Genomic DNA, 18789 nt, shown 5'->3' with positions numbered 1-18789 from the left:
GTAAAGATTTATTTAACTTTCCATGTGTATGATAACATAGAAGAACTCGATGGAATAACGGATCATATATTATTGCTACTTGATACTCTGGCTTTCATATTTCATTACCATTTTTGTTATCTATATATTAGTTACACAGTTAGAGTTATCTATATACATCTGTTAATTACTCCGCTTGAACTTATATATCATATTACTTGTTAATTTTCATAATTTAATTATTCCTTCACACTTTTTATACTTGAGCACTGTCAATCTTTAGTTGTGGGTTGTGCATATATCAGCCTATTTGTATCTTTTTGTTAAAAATATATTGGACTATTTTTAAAACGGCTATATACTGTTGGATGTATTCTGAAAACCCTGTCACGTATTGATTGACCGAGCGAAATGAGGTCTAAGACTCAAGTCGACGGTTTGACATTTCTCTTAATGTTTATATGTTGCGCATTTACGGCGAAACGCGGTACTAGATTTCCATGAATTTTAACAGGTATGTTCCTTTTTAAATTGCGCGTCGACGTATATACAAGGTTTTTGGAAATTTTGCATTTCAAGGATAATATAAAAGGAAAAAGGAGCCTCCTTCATACGCCAATATTAGAGTAAAAATCAGACTATAGAATTATTCATCATAAATCAGCCGTTTAGTGGACTATAATACTACCCGTTCAAAAACATCCATCTTGAAAATGTATCTTTCCATCAACGTTAGTAGACAGTTGACTATTATACTACCCGTTTAAAAACATCGAACATCTTGAAAATGTATCTTTCCATCAACATTGTAGACAGTTGCAGCCAGACCTGATAACAGCGCTCACACTCACATTCCTGGACGACACGTCACGGTACGATAGGACAGAAAGCTCTATGTTTATTTAGGATTTTTTTTAGACATTTTAAATTGATGGATTATTACTTATTTTTTGAGAAAACAACAACAGATCAATGTAACTTACTGAGCGCGAGGTCTACTGCTCACAGAACTACTAGTAGTATTGATTTTAGAATAAGAGAAAATTCGCATTCCATCATATCGAGTGCAATAAAGTGATGTCGATTTCTCCTATATAATTTTTTGTAGAGGCTACTAGATATCATGAGCATCAGACTCTAGAACGGTGAAAGAGTGGCTGGCGTGGTAGCGATGTAGGGGTTAGAATATCTCTCTTACACATCATCCCCTCTCACTCTGCATTCATAAGGCCAGTGTAGGGAATGTTCGAAGTGAGGGTACCGGCTGCAGAGAACAAACTAACCATTGTGACCAAACTCTTACCCAAATCACAGTTGAGTCTCATGTGGCTTGCCTGAAAACAAGCAGCAATGAAGGAGGACAGAGTCTGGACTGGACTAGTTGGGTCGGGACGACTGGCCACATTTTCTCCGCTTCTAATGTAGGATCGGCCTACAGGTGGTGGCGGTGGCGTGAAGAGAAGGCAGTGGTTTATAAATTACAAGTCTACTTAATAATATAAGATCATAAAAATACTTGAAATCTGTTTTTTGGTTGTTTCGATGTCATAGTAACTCAGTCAATTGTGTATTGTAAATAAATAAGGGGTGTTGGGGAGGACAACGTGCATTTCTTTTTATAGATTGTGAGAGAATTGATTTTAACTTTGGCGTTAAGTCTACTAGTAGTTCTGTGAACAGTAGACCTCACGCTGTATTCTCATCCACAAGTACCTGATTGAAACTATAGACTTTATGGAAATACAGAATAGACTGGCTTCACACATCTGTGTAATCACTTGTCAGCTGATTTATGATGAATAATTCTATAGTATTATTTTTACTCTAATATTGGCGTATGAAGGAGGCTCCTTTTTCCTTTTATATTATCCTTGAAATGCAACATTTCCAAAAACCTTGTATATGCGTCGACGTGCAATTAGAAAAGGAACATACCTGTCAAATTTCATGAAAATCTATTACCGCGTTTCGCCGTAAATGCGCAACATATAAACATTTAAACATTAAGAGAAATGCCAAACCGTCGACTTGAATCTTAGATCTCACTTCGCTCGGTCAATTATAAACTTTTTGATTTTTGCGGTTTGCAGGTGTTTCTTTGTAATATATGGTAATATTTAAAATAATCTAAAAAAAACTATGAAAAGTGGGCTCCGAAAGGCTTCTTTAATCGATACCGTATAGTGTAATAATATTTATTTATGAAAAACATGGAAGCATACAGGATTGCTTCCATAACAACACAATTATAATAGCTCATTATACATAGTAACTTAAGAATACAAAAATAATAAAATAAAATTACATTTATCGCTATATTCGAATCGTTTGAAATCGGCTGGTGTTTTCCCGTCTGGATGAAATAAATAATATCAGGTAGGTCTACCTTTTTATATTATAATCACTCATATAAACTTATAGTGAAACTCAAGCACAATAATTATTCTAGATAAGTTCTAGGAAATTATTTACTTGACTCAGTTGAGACTGCAATTTTAATGAACAAGGAAATGAAAAAAACGTACCTAGATGGAGTATGGATGTGTTTATTATCATGTTGTGATATAAGTGTTTGTACACAATGTGATAAATATGTAAATATGAATCCATTCTTGCCCGCTATTGATATTTAAACTTTGAATCAAAAACACTTTTAAAGTAGAAAGTAATTTTAGCAGTGAAGTGCGCACACTTCAAAAGTAGGTAGGGTACAGTTTATTATGTGGTAAAAATATCAGTCAGCAAATAGGTATTGAACAGATTATGTTGATATAGGCCTATTTTTTATCAGAATATTAGGCTAATTATCTTAATAATATAGAAAATATAAAAATTTGATGCCAGAGTAGGCTCTATTTCAACTTTTTCAAGGCTAATGAAAGATGAGATGATGCAAACAGTTTGAAAACTGGTGTTTTCCCGCCATATCTGCATGTTGTTTACCACTTCATGATAAAAAAAATCACAATAGCCTACTATCATTTTTATAAATTACTTAATATGTGATTCATCTTTTGAAGAATTTTCCAAGAAGAAAACTGATATTATTAACAACAATTTATCTCATTTCAATAAGATTTGTAATTTCTCGTAGGTTGGTACTCTTGAAGGCTAACTTGTAAAAGTAAACAAGCCATATGATTTCGCCAGTCACAAAATTGACGTTTCCGATGAAGGTAACAGAATTTCGCGGTTAGAAGTACAACTTGATTGTATTTGATAGTGATTATCTAGCTAACGCGCTGATTTGTTTTTCACAAATGCATTCAAACCAAAAAATATCGTTGAAAGATTTTTGATGATAGTTGTAGTTGTAGGTTTGATGGTTTTAAAAAAGGCATTTTTATGAGCTTACACTAAATAGCATTCACTGGTCTTGTCAGCTCAATTTTGGAATTGTTTTTCTTGTAGTCTAAGGACAACCACTTCTAGGATGGAAGAGATTAGGTAAGTTTTTAGTTCTAGGTCAATATGACATTTAAATTCCAGTATATTAACTGTTGATTGTTTTTCTAACCTACAGATATGTCTACCCATCATATTGGTCAAAGAGTAGCCTTATAATTTAAATAATATCTGAAATTGTTCAATGTAGATAGTATCATTGGATTTAACTGAAACATCCAATGATAAGAATGATAACAGTCAATTAATTCAAGTTGAATGTAAATTTGCATAGAATTCTATTCCTACAACCTGAATGTTTGACCTCTCTACTGCATGAGGAAGTATCGTCAATTAAATTTACCATCAAGATTATTCTATTGAAACCTAATCTTATTGTTACTTCCGTATCTACACACTGTAGTTTTATGCATTTTTCAAGTAAGCTCAATCATTTTGTTTTTATATTTTCACCATTTTATTGGTGGATTAAACTTCTGTGAAGAGTACAAGTAAATGTAGGGTCTGTTAACTGGAATATTACTGTATAGACTACGCCTACGGTCACTATAATGTGGTAAATAATCATCATTATGATCATCTATTTTCTACTAGAATAATAATCATCATCATTGGTGTTTTACCGCTTGGCTGGTCACTAGTAAAAGAACATCTTCATTCTGTACAAATTGCTCTCCCCATCCTATTCCATCATCATTCTCTTCGTAATATAATTATCCTTGAACTTCAATCTTCCTCTAGAAAGCATTATCAACTTTCTTCGTTCTAAATAATGGTGATGTTCCCTTTTCTACAGTAGAGTGTCTTAAGGATTACTCAGTTGATCTGGAATTACATCCAATCTTATTTGCTCTCAATAATTCTGTCTATCATGTCTATCTATTAATGATGTACAATTTCATGATCTAGGCTATAATAAATTGATCTACAATCCAATTCAATAATGATCTACAATTATTAAATAATGTAGTTCTTGTAATGCAATAATTATAATTAAACTACATTATAGAGGATTATCCAGTCGAACAGTACGGTTTGGTTGAGTACTGTAATTGAAAATTCTGTTTTTGGCATTTTGTAAAACAGTCTTTTAACCAAGGAGCCTTTGCCCCCACTCTATTGAGTCTTTTTACTTCTGTCATTTAATTGAAATTAAAGTGACAAGCGTACATAATTGGATGGTATTCAATTCATCTTGATAATCAATTGTTAATCATAAATGTGCATAAAAATTGAAAATCAAACAATGAAAGTTGAAAAAATTTACATAAATACTTGAAAAAAATGTCTTTAATGTTGAAACATGTGAAAAATTACAATCAATGTTACGGGATAGGCCTACTTTGATTTTAAATTTTCATGTAAATTATAAGTACCTAGCCCTAATCAAGAAAGTGAACATCACATAATATAAGGGCCAAGCCACATGAGACGTTTTTCAGCCGAGTCGGCAGGGTAGTAAGCTCTCCGATTGGCTGATTGGGTTGGTGTTCAGGAATCAGCCAATCGGAGAGCTTCCTGCCCTGCCGACTCGTCTGAAAATAGCCTCATGTTGCTTGGTTCTTGATTGGGCCATTCAGTATTCGACAATTTGGTTCAACCACATTGGGCCACCACGTTAGATCTTTCACCACTCACGTTCCGGCTGGTTATTCAAATATCCCCACTCACCTTCCAAATCAAACCTGACCATAGGCAACTGACCTTGAGGCCGAACAAGTCAGTTGGGCTGTTCATCAATCTTCCGACAGCACTATACCCGCCCACAACAACCCCATTCACGTTCCGACATTGAATTGATGGACCTTAAATTGGACAACATATCGGATAGTAAATGGCCCTCTTTAAGGTTCAATTCCTTAGCGACGACTCGAGCCTCGCCGCTTGGTTAGAGCCGCCTCGGCTCAAGTTATAAAGCTCATAACTTATAAATTCATTAGATTTGATGATTCATTAGATATGAATTGTAAAAACAATATTATACTCTGTACAAAATAACTTCTGACTTGGGAGGGACATGCGCAGCAGAGAAGGCATACAGAGGTAGGGATACAACGGCGGTGATGTTGCCGTTCAGAACCGGCCAGTATTCTCTTATTTCTAGTGAGTATTCAAGCTCTCATGTTAAACTCACGGAGCTTCGTCTCTGAAAGCCTTCAGTCGACTGACTCTAATCGACAAATTGGCAACTGCGCTTCTACCTATGACTATGTATCACAGTAATTGGCTGATCCCCCACCATTTCTCCAAGTCAAAAGTTATTTTGTACAGAGTATAATAGTAGCCAACATTTCCAGTTTATCTACCGGCATAACGTCCATACAACATAAAAATCCAATGAATCATTGAACCTGATTAATTTATAGGTTATGTGCTCAAGCCGCTGCGGCTCTAATTACGCGGCTCCAGCATCGCGATTCGTCGCTAAGGACTTACTCTATTAGTTTTATTCCTTCTTTGAAACGATTGGTTCTATGTAGAGAATATTATCTTCTAATGATAATAAATACGGTATATACTTCTGAAATTCCATCACAAAATTGTTGGAAAGATTTTCAAATTCCGTTAAAATAGTTGTAAGACAACGGAAAGAGGTACTGTATCCTGTACTTAGCGGGAAGTAGCTCAACGATATTTTACAGCCGAATACGAGGAAGGAACTACAAGAAGCGCTATTATATGGAACGTTCAACCTTGAATAAGAATACGGAGCTAACTAGTTCGACATAATAGGTTTACTTTCCCCACAATTTACCAATCATTTACGCTCTTTGTGTGTCGAACATTTTCAATAGAACAAAAATAGGTTGGAAATTGACTAGAGATATTTCTATAAGGAGCCGAATATAATATAGGAGTATTTTCCAGAATTTAGTAGGTTGCTAATTGGTTACAAAATATTTTTGAAAATGAGCAGGGTAACTACTTTATTGAAGTATTTCCAGTAATCATAACATGACTAAAAATATTGATCAGATAATATTCATGAAAAGGAGCAGTAACAACTTCTATAGAAGTATTCTCCAGTATTCATAACATGAGATTGAAAATTGATTATACAGGGTCCAGCAAAAAACCTGACGATTTTTGAGGGATCATAATCAAAGTGTACTTCGTACAATAAAATCATAAATAATACATCAAATTATGCAATTTATAGTGAATTACATAGATTACTCACAAAGTTTTTCATTTGTACATTATGTCATCCAAATGATTTCCGTTACTTTTCACATACTCATTCATCCTAATTCTAAAATTTGTCATTGTCATAACTTGTGGAATTGCTTCAATTTCTCGTTGAATGACTTCCTTTAGTTCTGTGGATTATTGTTTAGTTAATGTTACTTCCTTTAGTTCTGTGGATTATTGTTTAGTTACTGTGGATCAATAACGGTAATTTTGTTTATTCACAAATCCCGCAAAATGAAAATGTTCCTCGTCACTTGAAAGAATAGCGGCATCCTGGTGGACATTTTCGAGAATAATCTCGCAAGCGGCTTGCAATGTGCCCCAATAATTAGGCATTAAGTTTTTGCACTAACATTATCTTATACGGATGGAATTTTAGGTCGGAATGAAGAATTCGTCGTACACTTCGATCAGAAATGGCTAGCGCAACGACATGTTTCGCTGCTGAACGTCGTGGAGACCGTGTAGCAGCTACTCAGGCGTTTTTCAGGCGTTCTCACGGTTCGTTTTCGTCCTGTTGGTTTAGTCTTCAAAGCGGACAACGTGTTCTTGAAATTTTTTACCCACAACAAAATCGTATTCCTACTGGGTACAGGCGCGTGTCGATTTAAATTATTGAAATGTCTGCGACATAAACGCTGTGTTAAAATAACTGAGTCATTATTTTTTAAATAAGCTTCAATCACGATCGCTTGATGGTCACTTGACCACGACATACTGGCTACTGAAATGGCAAGAATAGACCTGTCGATGTATAACAATCCCGCCTTTTCAATGACAGTGGTTCAAACATAACAATTACTACAAAATCGACAGATTAATATGCCGGTCCCTGTAGAATATTTTTGAAAAGAAGCAGGTTTACAACTTCTGTAGAAGTATTTTCCAGTATTCAAAACATTAGGTTGAAAATAGTTTAGAGAATACTTTTGAAAAGGAGAAGTTTAACAATTTTTGTAGAAGTACTCTCCATTATTTATAATATTAAAAAAAAATGAAAAAATAGACTGAAGTATCGTCAAAATAGTTTAAAAAGAATTATTAACTAGCAGCTTGTCAAGGAAAGTGGAATACATGAGTATATAGTATTTGGTTGTAATTCGTCTAAGAATATTTTTGGTACAAAGAAGAATAATAATTAATTTAATAATTGAATAATAACCAACTAGAAAAGTACCACAGTCTAAAGCCCAGAACGGTCCCAATTCAAATTCTAACAGTGCAAATGTGAAAATTGTTTCCAGTATTTATAACTTTATGTAAAGGATTTAGAATATTTTTCTTTTTTACTGGAGCTGTTATAGTTGTTGATATCTGATGAATATTGAATAATATTAGTGGAGACCAAACTACCGCCCAACCACCGGGACAACCGCTAATCTAATCTGAGAGATTGGACGGCACACTGCGGCTCCACTTCCACAAAATTGAAACTCTCAAAAATAATTCTCATAAGAGGTATGAGGTTCCGATCAGGCAGAGATGCCTAAACCCTGAAAGGTAGAAGAATAGTGTTCAGGGTCTCTCCTTTTAGGGTAGGCACACACCAGTTAGTCAAGGCAAGACTAGTCACGATTAGTCACAATACTTCACATAATTGCTTCTGAAGCAACACACACCGATTAGTCATTGCAATTAGACATGTCTTCATAAGCAACTAAGTGAAGTATTGTGACTAAACGTGTCTTGTCTTGTCTTGACTAATTGGTGTGTGCCTAGCCTTAGAGCTAGTCTTGTACTTGCGAATCTAGTCCCTAAAGGAGGTTTTAAACTTGAGGTGGATCGTAAGGAATCGTCAATAAATAAATCTATCAACATTGTTTAGTAAAGATTAAAATGTGTCTACAGTGAGGATTCACATTATGAAATCAGTAGAAATGATAGGAAGGCGGTGTTGCCAAATTTCCTCTATAACTTACGAGGGTCATTCAATAAGTAACGAGACAAACTACCAATTTTCAAAAACTGCTAAATTGATCCATAGGACATGAAGTTGGCAACCTTGTGATGACATCTGATCAGTTGTTTCACCGTATTTCGTAAACATAATCGCAAATTGACTCAGTTAACAATAGTGAGTCAACTTGAGAATTGCACCTTGGACGAACAACGTTCTGTGATCAGTTTTTTAGTCGCAGAAGGTGAGAAAGCTAGTGAAATCCACAAAAGAATGTTAAAAGTGTACGGATACCATTGTTTGAATCGTTCAAACATTGGCAAATAGATAGAACAGTTTTAAAGTGGCCGTACAAACGTTTGTGAAAATCAACGCTGTGGACGACCAGTCAAAGTTGGGACTTCCTCTCTCGAATTTATTCGTTAATTCGGGACAATAGGCGTATCACTGTTGTATTTATAAGTGAAAAAGTAAACACGAGTGTTGGAACTGTCCATAACATTATTCGCAACAAGCTGCAGTACAACAAAACTTGTGCGAGATGTGTGCCTAGAAAACTCACGGACGCTCACAAAGAAACCCGGCTTCAAATCACTCAACAGTTGAAAAATCGGTATACGACTGAAAAAGAATGTTTTTTCAAAAGAATTGTAACGTGTGAAGAAGCATGGATCCACCGTTATGAGCCATCAGAGTCAAAACAACAGACAGTAAAATCTGATCACAGCACGTTGCTCTTTCAAGGTGCAATTCTAAAGCAGACTCGCCATTGTTAAGTGAGCCAATTTGCAATTATGTTCACGAAATACGGTGGAACAACTGATCAGATGTCATCACAAGGTTGCCAACTTCATGTCCTGAAAGTTTCATATGGATCAATTTAGCCGTTTTTGAACATTAGTAATTTGTCTCGTTACTTATTGAATGACCCTCGTAGTAGAAAAAATAACTTCTAAAGTAGATATTTGTGGCTCAAGTTATCCTGGTAGATCTGATCTTATATTAAATGTTGATTCTTGTTAGTCATAACACAGATTTTTTACTATGTTTATTTAGTCATTAGTCAATTGTAATAATCAGCTCTATCACAAATATATGTTCTATTTATTTAATAATAACTTCTCTTGAGATGAAATATTTTCATAGTTGATCATATTTCTACATAGTACCACTAATCTAACCTTGTTTACTTAGTCTATGATAGTACACAAATAATTAATTCGGCAACGGTGAGGAGTGGAAAGGATCGAGCTATTTGATTTGTCTAATGACAGACAAGGCTAGCAAACCAATGCTAATCAGATGCTGACTTCATAACCTGAATCTTACAAAAAGAATTTATCAATTCCATCGCTAATAAAAAATAAATTCTGTTGGATCAGAACTGTGGTTTTTTTGCGGTGTTATCTTCTGATCGCTTATCCAGCTTCAGGCGATTTAGTCAGGTAGATTTACTCGTGTGTTGTTTATTTCCAATGTTCGATACCTCGTTATCGACCTTGACCTCCTTCACTATTGCTCTCTCTCTCACTCTCTCTTTTTAATTTGTACTTTCCTCAGCGTACTGTCGCAGGTGATAACTAATTAAGAAGTTTCTCAATTCCAGTTTAAGCGCAGTTTTGATGTGTATTTGTAGCCTATGTTCTGTAACTATCTGTTCCTGATGATAACATAAAGTGGAATGTTGAATTATTTCATTCAGGAAAACTGAATGAGAGTAGGTAGCTTTTATGCTAAAATATCTCATAAGATTTGTCACCATATTTTATTACTCCTGATAAATACTTTGAATAATTTACAATTCAACAATCTTTTAGATAGAATAGAATCGCTATCTATATTCTGATTCACTTGAAATTTGTATAAATTGACGAATAGCAGTCTATTTTTTTAGACCTTCAAATTTAAAGGTTACTCACTTTTGACAAAGAGATCTTTCGACTGGGTTGTGAGGATGGCTACAGAGGTGAAAGATCTTGTCGTCAAAAGTGAGTACGGTAACTTTCAAATCTAAAAGTTTTGAAAAATAGACTGATAGTTATTAATTAAAAATAAAACAAGTTAATTAATAATCACAGTTCATGATGGAATCCAAAATTGATGAACTAGATTTTGACCTATGAGGGTGGACCTACAGGCTTCTAAGACTCAACCCTCAAATAGATGTGAGAATGTTTATAGTGTTTTTTTTTTACAAATTCAATGGTTTTTAAAGCTAGGCGCACACGGATCGTCATCGGACGATTAGATTTGATGCATTGTTCTCAATTGGAGTGCACATGCCTATACAATGCGGATAGGTATGCGTACTCCAATTGAATACAATGCATCAAATCTAATTGTCCGATCCGTCCGATGCGTGCCGTCCGTCCGATGACGATCTGTGTGCGCCTACCTTAATAGATCAACGAGCTTCGCTCGTTATTTTTATTTATTGATAAATAGAACACAATTCTCTAAAATGATCGTTTTCTCAAGGATGAGACCTAGTGCAATCGAATCTTTATATCATAAACCTACTATGTTCCAAATTTCGTGAAAATCGTTAGAGCCGTTTTCGAGATCCGTTAAACTTAAATAACCAGATATAAAAATAACCAGATATAAAAATAGCCAGATATAAAAATAACCAGATATAAAAATAGCCAGATATAAAAATAACCAGACATATAAATACAGAAATTGCTCGCTTAATATAATAGGATTTTGTGTAGATGACTAATTTTTCACCAATGTTAAATGTAGGCTATGACTAATATATGAATCAATTCCATATTATAGATTGATGAATCAAATTATACAATACACAACTAAATTTAGTAGGTACATCTTCTTTTGGACTCAAACTCGTGAGTGTGATTTATTATCATCTCTACATAACTTCTAGACTGTAAATTCTAAATTAAGGTTGGAAGCAGTTTTGGGCAAATGCCTGTTTGTTTTTACCTGAATTGTATTTATGTAAATGAATAAATGAAAATCAGGAACGACGGTATAGGAATAGAAATAGACGATAGGAGTAAGAAACTTTACATTTATTTAATGAAAGTTGGTTAGAATCTGTGAATCCTAATGTAAGCCAGACATAAAACCAGCCCTAAGTCAACTTGGAGGGCTTTAATTTGCTTCTTATATTATATTACAGTTGCGTGTAGTATTGATTGGCCAAGCATGCAGACTGACCTTGCTTCAATATAGGATCAACTATTCCTCACGAAACAGTCTCTTTGACGTTTCTAATATTCGTGATAGATTGCCGTGACTGATTACTCTAGATTTGCCATTAAGAGAATGCCAGATGCCCACAGCAACTGTATGGTTGATATTGAATTTAATCACTCAAATTGATTTCCTTGTGGAAAAGTACTATGTTCTGTGTTCAAGTTCTATGTGTGTAAATGTATAGTTGATATTGAATTTAATCACTCAAATTGATTTCCTTTGTGGGAGTTCTATGTATGTATTGCCAGAGCCAAAGTAATGAAATTCCATTTAATTGCTTCAATTTCAGACATAATTATAATGAAGTGGTTTGGTCTGTTTTAAATGATCAATTCTCCTCGTTAATTAATATTTGATAAATAATTGTAAGCCTTGGCTTACAACAGTAAAAACTTTTGAATTATTGAAGCATTTGAAAATTCTTCACATGGATTATCTTATACAGAAATAATAACATACTATGAAAAGTAGTAAATTTCAATTAAATAAGGAGTGAATAAACGAGTTTGAAAAGATGATGTCAATTTACAGCGGCCAATTTCAAGTACAAAGAGTCCAGTATGTAATTATTGAAATAGTAGAGGCTACTTTTAGAGCTCAATGCTTAATATGCATAAATACTCTTGATTCTTGCTATAGCTTTTTTGTGATATTCTCGTCTTTGTAAAAAAATATAACTTTAAATTACTTCAATTGATATGATTCTTGAGAAAAGTCACATTATCAATTCAGCTTCAACTAGAACACTTAGTGTACCATATTGAACCTTTTGATTCAATATACAGAGTGAGTCAATTGTATGGGAACCCCTCAATAAGTTGAAGATTGTTGTAGATATAATAAAGTCACATTATCAATTCAGCTTCAACTAAGACACTTATTAAACCCAATGTACCATATTAAACCTTTTGATTCAATATACAGAGTGAGTATATGTATGGGAATCCCTCAATAAGTTGAAAACTGTTGTAGATATAATACTGTAACTTTCAGGATAAGTTATTGGTCGAATACTCCACCTTTTGACGTACAACTGAATTTCAACCCCTCATAAGGGGGTAACTTAGGGGGGTTGTAACTCGAATATTTTAAATGTAAACACCCATTGTGCGATATATAATTTTAAAGGTCTTTAAAAAACAAGAAAGATGGCATCAATAAAAATGTTCTATGAAATCTTCATCCCAAAATTGCGGCTGATTGAAGTTTTAGTTTTTACTTGAAACTTCAATCAGCCGCCATTTTGGATACATGTATTATAAAACATTTTTATTGATGTCATCAACAAAAATGTTCTATGAAATCTTTATCCAAAATTGCGGCTGATTGTAGTTTTAGTTTTTACTTGAAACTTCAATCAGCCGCCATTTTGGATACATGTATTATAAAACATTTTTATTGATGTCATCTTTCTTGTTTTAAAAGGCCTTCAAAATGATGTACCACACAATGGGTGTTTACATTTGGAATATTTGAGTTACAACTCCTCATCTATTAAAAAACTAAAACTTCAATCAGTCGCCATTTTGGATACAGATTTCATAGAACATTTTTATTGATTCCATCTTTCTTGTTTCAAAAAGGCCTTTAAAATTATGTATCACGCAATGGGTGTTCACATTTAAAATATTTGAGTTACAACCCGTAAGTTACCCCCTTATGAGGGGTTGAAATTCAGTTGTACGTCAAAAGGTAATTCGACTAATAACTTATCCTAAAAGTTACAGTATTATATCTACAACAGTCTTCAACTCATTGAGGGGCTCCCATACATATGATTCACTCTGTATATTTAATGGTCTATTAGATTTAATAAGTAGGCAATTTTATTTGATTTAATAAGACACTTATTAAATCGAATATCACATATTAAACCTATGAGTTCAATATAGATTTAATGGTCCATTAGATTTAATAAGCATCCTAGAAACCGGGCCTACACATTTATTCCCTTCACACTCTCTTACAATTGTTTTATTAGTCTCCTAATATATTTTTGGGAATTTTATGTGGCCTAAATCTTCTAAATATGTTCTTTTTTGCAGTTTATATATACTCACTTGGAATGTGTCAGTCAATGATCCACCCGATGAAGAAACCCTGAAATGTTCGTTAGGGTTGGACTCGTTCGAACTTCCTGATCTCTTCATTATAGGGTAAGTTTGAGTTATTTAATACAGTATATATCATTAAACAAAATAGCTCTTGAGTGATTCCGTGTTCTAGTGGATATAGTGCTGGCGTAGCAGCCTAGAGATCCCGGGTTCAAACCCGGATACGGAAAAAACGTTTCAGCTAGATCACTCCCGTGTTATCGGATGGGCAAGTAATACTGTCGGTCCCGGCTGATATATAACAGTCGTGAGACCCATTGATGGCTTGAACTCAGACGAAGTGGATCTTCCGTCAGGGACTCCCCACCATTAAAAGCCTTAAGAATATTTAAGATAGCTCTATCCTTTTCTACCTCCACATCGTTGCTAAATCGACCGTAGGCTATGAAGAAATATAATAAAAAATAATTAAATACTCTTTATAGTGGAGACAACAGGTTTATACCAGAATAAAGGTGAGATACTATAATATTTTATCTCCATTATGGAAATATACTGTTGACTCAAGAAAATGTATACTTTCTTAATGTATATAATATATTCTAGTTAATAAAAACAATAAAAAAACTTGTAGTACCCTTTATTATTAAAAACTTTAAAATATTTCAACAATATTTTTAATATATTCGAGTTATAATTTGACGATTATTGACAAGAATCCACAATTAATATCGTATCACATTTACCGGGATATCTTGAATCACAGCTACCTACTATAGAAATCAGTGGAAAAAGAAATGCGTCAATAATGCCGTCATATCATTTCCACAGACTTTATGACGTAAATCTCAATGTAGTATTATTTTATAGATTCACTAGTACCCGTTTATTTACTTGATGACTCGACCGGTTTCATTGTAGTAATATTGTATCAAATCATCAGAATAATGACTCAAATAAATAATAAAATAATGAGCAGATAGTAGGCTGCTTCTGCTCTCTTATTATCAAATAATCGATTTAATATAAATTAGTCTAGTGACAGTGACACGATACAAATGAATAGAATTAGCTGTTATCAGTTATCACGTGAATGGAATATTGTCAATTGTGACATCTCGCTCTCTCTCTCATCGAATCTTATTTGCTTTGAAATTGAGTCAAAATTTAATTAATGTCTTGCTAATCAATAGTGTGGACTTCCGTGCGCCAATTAAGGAGATCGTTGACATTGGTTTTCAACTTTAGTGAGATTCGCATTTTAGGACCGGTTTCCGAGCTTGGGATTTAGCCAAGTTCTAGACTTTAAACAGCTGGAGTTAGAAAATTGGCTTTCCGAAACGGGGTAGTCGCAGTCCATGTTTAAATTAAATTTCGGATAACTAGAAAATTAAACACAAAATAAAATGAAGAGAAAATAGTGTAAAGTTCCAGCTATTTTGAATTATTTAGGAATGTTCCATTTCGTCAAGGAAAAACGTTTCCAATTATAGAAATGATAAAATAAAGATTATCATAAAAACTGCGATTACGCCCCGTTTTGGAAAGCCAATTTTCTGACTCCAGCTGTTTAAAGTCTAGAACTTTACTAAATCCCGAGCTCGGAAACCGGCCCATACAGTTAGTAGGAATGATAGAATGGCATAATTGCAAATTTTTTTTACTACCGCCTTCTATAGTAGATAGCTGTGAATTCAAGTTATCCCGGAAAATCTGATCTGATATTAGATGTTGATTCTTCTTAATATTGCTCAATTTTATCTCAAATATATTTTATCCATTGAGAAAATTTTTTCTATGATTTAATAATAAGTTTTCATAATTAAGATAAAATATTTTGGTTGTACATTATTCTTAGTCAACAAACGATTTTTCGAAGTTGAAAAAGGATAGTTGACCGAGCGAAGTGAGGTCTAAGATTCAAGTCGACGGTTTGGCATTTCTCTTAATGTTTAAATGTTTATATGTTTTTATGTTGCGCATTTACGGCGAAACGCGGTAATAGATTTTCATGAAATTTGACAGGTATGTTCCTTTTTAAATTGCGCGTCGACGTATATACAAGGTTTTTAGGAAATTTTGCATTTCAAGGATAATATGAAAGGAAAAAGGAGCCTCCTTCATACGCCAATATTACCGTAAAATCAGACTATAGAATTATTCATCATAAATCAGCTGTCTAGTGGACTATAATACTACCCGTTCAAAAACTTCGAACATCTTGAAAATTGTATCTTTCCATCAACGTTAGTAGCCAGTTGACTATAATACTACCCGTTCAAAAACATCGAACATCTTGAAAATTGTATCTTTCCATCAACGTTGTAGACAGTTGCAGCCAGACCTGATAACAGCGCTCACATTCACATTCCGGGACGACACGTCACGGTACGATAGGACAGAAAGCTCTATATTTATTTAGGATTTTTTCTAGACATTTTAAATTGATAAATTATGTATTATTTTTTGAGAAAACAACAGGTCAATGTAACTTACTGAGCGCGAGGTCTCCTGTTCACAGAACTACTAGTTAGAGCAGTCTGCTTGATAACAGAAAAGTATAGCAGATCAATGTTTATTGAATGCTGAATTTATAACGTAACTCACTGTAGTTAGTTCTACCTGTTAGCTTTACCAGTCATTAGTCAAGATGATTGTTACAAATGATGTTGTTGTTGCTCTTAATTGTTGGGTCATGATTGCATTGCTCTAACTTGAAAACTTGAATTATTGCTAACCTTGATTAAAAGTTGTTTGAAGTACTCAGATAGTGTTGAATGAAAAGCGCTGAAGTATTTTCCCACTCAATCTAGTTATCATAAGTTGATGAACAATGGGCAGTCAAATCAATTGAATTAACTTGGTTTTTTTAAGAAAATTATAACTGTTCGTTTATCATATTGAATAAGAATGTTTTACAATGTGAATAGAAATACAATTAATAATTATTATCAAAATATGATTGATGTTGAAGTGGACTGATGACAGAGTTCATTGTAGGCTCAAGTGGTTTTATTGCTCCAATCTCAGGTGCAGTTTCGAAAAATTTAATAATTTCTATTATGAAAAATATCGTATTTGTTAATACTGTTAATATTATTTGTAATAATTATTATTAAACAAAAATCAAAATTAAATGCTGTAATTCACCCTGAAGACTTCTGCTACTGCAAATATTGACAACAGGGTAAACAGCTAGATGGAAATTCGATGAGCGCTACTATTCAAAATTATTTGTCAGCCCAGGATTAAAGCCCAAAACTGTTCCTTTCCCAAATTTAGATAGAAATTGTACAAAAATAGTTATTTGTAATACATTCTATTGATGAATAAATTAAATTAAATGAATATGTTTCATTGAGAAGACATTCCAGTGAATGCCCAGTTATAATCCCAATATGTCCAATAATTCCAATGAAGAATTATTTTTCTGACACTGTATCAGTATATTTTTCAATAATCGTGATATTAGACAATATTCTTGTGTTTTCATTTTGTTATTCTATCTATACTATGCTATGTTTGCTTTTTATGGATTCTGAGGAATAAAATTGAAAAATTAGGAATGCAGTGTCCAGACTACAACAAAGTTGATTAAATTACATTGAAATGAGTAATAAGAAAACTTTACTTCCTCCTACGGTATTGAAAGAAGTAAAAAAAATCAAATGAAATCTTTTTTAAAAGCTTGTATACTTCATGTAAACATAACCTATTTTTGGACAATTTCTATCTAAATTTGGAAAAGGAACAGTTTTGGGCTTTAAGCCTGTTGTTCCTTTCCCAATCATTCATAGTTGAGAATTATATTGTATATATCAATGTATAAATAAATAAATGTTTGTATATTTGTTGTGTTTACAGTTTGCAAGAGGTGAGCTCCAATCCTGTGGACATGGTTGCTAATACCATTCATGAAGATCCTTGGACACAAGCCTATATGTGAGTATTTTCTTCGACTTCATTGTTTTCATAACAGCCTCACCACTCCAGAAGATAAAAAGAAAGTAACATGTGCTATTATGTAATAAGAAGGGTCACATCACAGATTATTTTTGTTACAATAAATACTCCCGTGTTTTGGATGGACACGTTAAGCTGTCGGTACCGGCTGCCTTGAATCGTTAGGTCATGTCAGTGACCCTGAAATTGATCAGTTGCGACATGAAAACTGACACCAGACCTGAGCCGCCAACCAGGTCACTCGATATTATTATTATTACAATAAATTGAGAACTGAAAATTAATTAACCCTTATAAATACACTCAAAAATGCTTGCGTAGTGAACAACGTATGCCCTGTAGAAATAAAACGAATTAAAGAGGAAAGGAATACTATGAACTAAGCTCTAGCTGTATCTTTGTAGTACTTTATAAGAAGCGATTGGCTCTGTGTTCGCGCAGGTAAGCTATCGATAAGTCAAGATTTATGTGCCTGCTATTGCCGTTATAAGGGGTCAATCAAATCAAATAGTTCTTTATTTATCATTGCATTTATACAATATAAAGAGTGTCATAAAATAATTAAATAAAATAATAATTTAGTGACCACTTGTAGAACCGTCTTCTCTAAATATCATTCATGAGTTTAAAGATTGTTTCACAGAGGTTCGGGACCCACCTAGAGCAGTAGGTCCAATCATCTCTTATCATCCGTCTCATTACCAACGTACGCATCATACAGCTCGTAAGGGCAACACTCTCTGAAAAAAAGCTTCCTACTTATACGACTGAGGGCAGAGTTCCTTACTAACGAGGGACTCCAAAACAAGTTCTTAGCCCACTTAAACCGATTTGGCGACAGAATTTCATGAAGAAGGGTTTGGTAGGCTGGTCTACTGGTATTAAAAATTCCTCAACCTTCACGGCAATTATGTTGAAGTATAATTATGTCAGTAACTTTTCGGCTCAACTCACACTTACGCAACTCAGGTCGAGAAGAGACTCGACTCTAGTCGAGAGCATGTGTTTTCAAATGGGTGACGTCGCGGAGACTAGAATCGACTGGTCTCAGTGTCACCATTTGGAAACACATGCTCT

At 33.8% G+C, this 18789-nt stretch overlaps 1 protein-coding gene across 5 annotated transcripts in view; it reads left to right on the top strand.

Moving 5' to 3' along the window:
* The first annotated feature begins 3127 nt into the window (after nt 1-3127).
* LOC111044469 (inositol polyphosphate 5-phosphatase K) overlaps nt 3128-18789 on the top strand; it is a 34948-nt gene continuing 19286 nt past the window's right edge. For all 5 annotated transcript variants that reach the window (XR_002605641.2, XR_005572314.1, XM_022329629.2 and 2 more), the window contains exons 1-3: nt 3128-3426; nt 13741-13851; nt 17614-17691. Coding sequence is in view for 3 of the 5 variants with exons in the window: in XM_022329629.2 (XP_022185321.2) it covers nt 3413-3426; nt 13741-13851; nt 17614-17691 (203 nt within the window). In the remaining 2 variants the exon portion in view is untranslated. The remainder of the gene's footprint in view (nt 3427-13740; nt 13852-17613; nt 17692-18789) is intronic.

This window comes from Nilaparvata lugens, chromosome 10 (genome assembly GCF_014356525.2).
Source record: "Nilaparvata lugens isolate BPH chromosome 10, ASM1435652v1, whole genome shotgun sequence".
Lineage (NCBI taxonomy): Eukaryota > Metazoa > Arthropoda > Insecta > Hemiptera > Delphacidae > Nilaparvata > Nilaparvata lugens.
This window is presented reverse-complemented; position numbering and strand designations above follow the sequence as displayed.